At 30.4% G+C, this 4899-nt stretch overlaps 1 protein-coding gene across 1 annotated transcript; it reads left to right on the top strand.

The window, feature by feature from the left end:
* Positions 1-656: 656 nt before the first annotated feature.
* Positions 657-2690, top strand: LOC119638586. The gene is made up of 3 exons (XM_038035453.1): positions 657-727; positions 1756-2261; positions 2351-2690. Exons 2-3 carry the CDS (start codon positions 1829-1831, stop codon positions 2554-2556), a joined length of 639 nt encoding a protein of 212 aa, XP_037891381.1. The 5' UTR covers positions 657-727; positions 1756-1828; the 3' UTR covers positions 2557-2690.
* Positions 2691-4899: the final 2209 nt, after the last annotated feature.

Genomic DNA, 4899 nt, shown 5'->3' with positions numbered 1-4899 from the left:
GCTTTTCAAACTAATCAACAGCAGTGTAAAACGCCTACGTATTTCCTTCAATTTAAATGCACTTACACGTATATATAAATGTATATATATAAATATATATATATAAAGAGGAGTTGTTTTTCTCTTCACTTCCTCTTCAAAAGACTTTTGTTTTCTTTCGACTTTTCTTTCACTTATTTCCGATTGCTATATAAAAGAAAATTCCAAAAAGCATGAAAAAAAAACAATGATTGTTTTTGTTTCAATTACTTTTGAGGAAGTTTTCTCCGTTCAGTAGCAGTAGCAGCAGGCAACGAATTAAACATAAGCAAAAGTAGAGGAGGAAATATATTTGTTTGTATGTGTATAAGTAACAAAAAAAAAAGAAAATATATACCACCGCGTATATAGTATATAGTAAAGAACGCACGGAGCGAGAAACACCACTTGAGAAGGCTGAGCAAAAACGCACTAAACACAAACGGTAATAAACGAACAGGCACAAACGAAGACTTGATAAATTTTTAGAACACGAAAGCCATAACGCGAATCAACATGAAACGAAGACGAAGAAACGATACAAAAAAAAAAAAAATAAATGAATAAATAAAAATAAAATAAAACTATTTTTGCTTGTTGTTGCTGTGCTGCTTTTTTTTTTCTAATGCATGTGTGTGTGCGTGTATGTATGTGCACGATAAAAGCTGTGCCAAAAAAGTGTAAAGGCAAATGGCGGCGATGAACAATTGTATGAAAACAAAAGAAATTAATTTTTTATCTTCTTCTTTCACATTCTTTTTCACTACTTTGTCTGCTATGGAGTTTCTCTTAAGCAAATATTTACTTATACTCTTCTTCTTTATCTGTACTTGTATTGTGTGATTTAATTAATTTCCTTCTTTTATATTAATAAAATAAATTTATTCTTCTTTTTTTATTTTAACCGCCTCGTTATTTATTGGCTTTTTATTTCCTTTACGACTGAATAAACGTTTTGTAGTAAATCATTTTGCTTTTGTCGCTTTTTCGAAATTGTTGTTGATTTCTTTTACAAGATGTTGCCATTATGAAATTTAAAATTTAAAATAGGACTATCTTTTTCAGCCCTTCTTCTATTACCCATACAGAGATGTATTTTTCCGGATTAATGAGCTGGTCGATGATGTGAAGAAGAAGAAGAAAGAGACTTACAATTGAATCAGTGTTGTAAAGCGTAAGCGAGCTTCATTAGCAGCAGTAGAAGCGGATGTAAAAATGAGTAGTAGGGAATTGTTAATAAAACGGCATTGCTCGTTTCAATAAAATTTTAAGAAACTTTTAAAAACGTTGCCAGAAACGAAATGAATATTTTAAAAACAAATTTTGCAACAAAACCAACAATTCTTTCAGCATTTATTTTAGTTGCTGCATAAAGAATGTACAGCAATATCAGCAAAGTCCATTTTACGTTCAGCTTTAGGTTAGTCCCTTCGTAAGGCAAAGTCAATTTTATTTGAAATTTATCTATTTTTTTTTTTGTTTAAATTAAAAATGGATGAACAGATCACATGGCCAAAAAGACAAAATTTTGTTATTTATTATTTATTTTATTTATTTTCTTTTGAATCATCTTCCAAGTTCATCTATAGAATTCAAGCAACTTTGCATTTCTTTTTCGTCTTTTTTTTTTTTTCTGAAATTCGTATTCGTATTATTAGTTGAAAATTAAATATTAAAATTTTTGTAGGCTAAAAAAAAAATACAAATAGAAAATTATGTTTTGATGTAAAATTGCAGCAAAAAATTATATCTCGTATCGTATTATGCGTCAATCATGTTAGAAAAGCAGAGAATTCTTCAAAATCAATAAATGAATAAACAAGAAGGAGAAGAAGAAGAAGACATTCCAATATTTCGTTCCTCTCGATCTGTAGTACAACCTTCGCGGTATTCACGAGCATCGTTGAAAACTGCATTGCACGAACCTCCCGACGGTTATGAAGTCAAGGAGCCATTACCATCTCCAAGTCCTCTAATAAAAAGTGAACCACTTGAAAAGGAGAACTCAGCGGTTTCCGAATTAAAGGAGTCATTACCATCTCCAGTTGCTATAATAAAAAGTGAACCGCTTGAAAAGAAGGGATCAGTGGCTCCAGCTTCTAGTATTAAACCGGCAAAGTTATCCGAGAAGAAAGGTTCCAAAGCACGCTCTATTAAGCTAAACGAACAATCAACACAATCGCAAACAGATGAAGTACCGCAACCAGCAAAATCTCAGACAAATATTGTAAACTTTCGCTTTGGTAAGTCAAGTGAAGAATTCAAAAAAAAAAAAACGAAATTTATTTCCATTTCCCTGCTTTCTTATAATGAAATATTTTCTCTTATTTAGATAAAAATGTAAAAAGATTTTCTTTTAAAAAGTTACTTCCCTCTTATTGGTTGGGTAGCACATATAACAAGAGAGATTCATCGTCTGCCAAACCACAACCAATTCCTGTAAAGAAAGAATTAAAATCTCCACCCGAAGAAGAAATTCCTCTTAAAAAATATTCATTTCGAAGATTTATCCGCAGAGGCTCTGCTCGACCTTCCTGAACATCATTTAAAGCCAGCTAGGATGTGATCACAACTTCGCTTAGTCCAGTATCAACAGAAAATCGCAAAAGTGACGAGTAAAGCCTTTGAAGAGAAGACAACAATAGCTAAAGCATCCCCAAAGGGGAAGTTTCTAAACAAAATAAAATGAACAGTCGACGCAACAATGTCAAAAAGACAGAGCGTTTTATCGCAAATATAACTTTTTGATAAGTAAAATGAAAAAAAAAAAAAAAAAAGTTCTCTGATCTTCTTTCAATACTTTTTTTAGAAGCTTTACCGAGTTCTTACAACAAAATACTTTCGCTTATTAGATAAAAAACTTTTTTAAGCTGTACTTATATATAGCAATCTTTTCTTAGAAACTTTATCGAGTCCTTATAGCGAAATATTTTCCTCTAATTAGATAAAAACCTTTTTTAAGCTGCACTTATATATAGCAATCTTTTCTTAGAAACTGTACCGAGTCCTTATAGCGAAATATTTTTTAAGCTGCGCGTCTATATAACAACAGCATATTATTACATCCTTGGAAAAAGCGTTACCATCTCCATCAGAACTAATCCTTCTGCCTTAAAAAGTAAAGAAATATGAAATGAAAATTTTATAAAGATATGCTAAAGAAAAATTTGCGGTAAAGTTTCTTAGTTTATTTTAATTCGATTGAAGTTAACTTCCAGGTAGAATATTATAATAGTACGAGTGTATGACTCATTATCATAATATGCTATCGTCATACCAAAATTCATATGAATTTTTAGAAAATTTTTCACTGTTTTTCAAACTCATTTACACCTGTCCAGACATGTTATTAATATTGTTAATACAGAGTTAATATACTACGTAGAGTGAAAGGGAGAAAGAGAGAGAGATTTCTTCTCGTTTTAATACAAACACTAAAGAAGATGCTGACAAGATATGAGATCAACAGTTACTGAGCGAGAATGTGAAAAGGAGAGAAACGTTTACTCTTCGCTTGGTAATCTTTAAGTAAATCAACACATAAACGTAAGCCTTTCTCTGACACTCTTTTCACCCCTTATCTAAATCGGTATCCAATTAGTATGTTAAGCATTAGCTTGCGAGAGAGTATTTTGCGAGAAAAGAAAAGAAAAAAAAAAAAGAAGTAAAACATTGGCTTTGCCGTTTTTATGATCGTTGCGCGTGTAATAAGTAAATGGAATTATTTACATACATATGGTATAAACGATGACATATAAAATTTTATTGCATTTACATATGCATTAATATTTACACTGCAAAAATTAAAATATATTATTAAGAAAATTATTTTTACAAAAAAAAATTATTATTATTATTATTATTAAATAAATAAATTAAAGCAAATAAATAAATAAAATAAATTCTAGGAATGAAAAAAGTAGGATGAGTCCTAGAGTTAAATTATTAACGATGATTTCAGGCAGTGTTAAGTGAACTTGTACCTCATTGGTTACCATTAACGCTCATTTACGTTTCTGTGTCAGAAACGTGTAGAAATTTACCGAAAATGTTGGTTGAAGGCTACAGGTTCTGACAGATCATGTAGAAGATGGTTTGAAAAATTTCCAATAAGCGGTTTCGATCTTTTTGTGCTCTGTGCCATCGGCTTTAAGCCGGCGACGATATTGTCAAAGTCATGTTAGAGTGAAAAAATTTTTTGACAACATCGAGGATTGCATAAAAGCCTTGATTAACTTTCACATTTCGGACCACACGCGGAGACTAGGATTTTGTTTTATTTTAATTACGAAAAGAACTTTCCCTTCGATGTACGAAGTCTTCATATATAGTGCTGCCTGTTTTAAAAGATAAAAAAAATAAAAAAATTTTTATGTTGTCAAACTATTTTTTTTTTTTTTGTAAATTTTGCAAAAACCTTCGTAAAACTTCTGTTAAGTATGAGTTCTTCTGGGCAAGGTTACCGCGTAAGCATAAATGCATAGCAAGAGGAATACTAAATATCAAATTTACTTTATGAACAGACATTAGTCTTAACAAATATGGTTTGAAGTGTAATAACAACAATAATAATGACTTATGTGCAATTTTTTTAAGTATTGATAAGCGCGCATGATTGTTTGAAAATGAATTAATAATAATTAATTTTCAGTTTTTTGTCACTTTTCTAGGACTTGTTTTGGGCAAAATTTACTCATAAAAGAGACCAAAAAAAAGAAGAGATTATGATGACATCAATTAGTTTTGCATAGAATAGAATCTGGATCAAATTAATATGAAATATTTATCGCATGGGAGAGTTATCTTTTAATTATATTTTTCTACTATAGAAGAGATGGAAGTGTAACACTTTGCTATATCTTAAGAGAGTATGTATTAAGA

The sequence above is a fragment of the Glossina fuscipes genome, unplaced genomic scaffold (genome assembly GCF_014805625.2).
Source record: "Glossina fuscipes isolate IAEA_lab_2018 unplaced genomic scaffold, Yale_Gfus_2 91, whole genome shotgun sequence".
Classification (NCBI taxonomy): domain Eukaryota; kingdom Metazoa; phylum Arthropoda; class Insecta; order Diptera; family Glossinidae; genus Glossina; species Glossina fuscipes.
Note: the sequence above shows the minus strand (reverse complement) of the source record. Positions and strands in the feature narration are given on the sequence as shown.

Coding starts and splice junctions, on each gene's coding strand:
- LOC119638586 (XM_038035453.1), top strand. CDS start 1,829: ATGAATAAACAAGAAGGAGAAGAAGAAGAAGACATTCCAATATTTCGT. Junction 2,262..2,350: donor TATTGTAAACTTTCGCTTTG/GTAAGTCAAGTG, acceptor TCTCTTATTTAG/ATAAAAATGTAAAAAGATTT.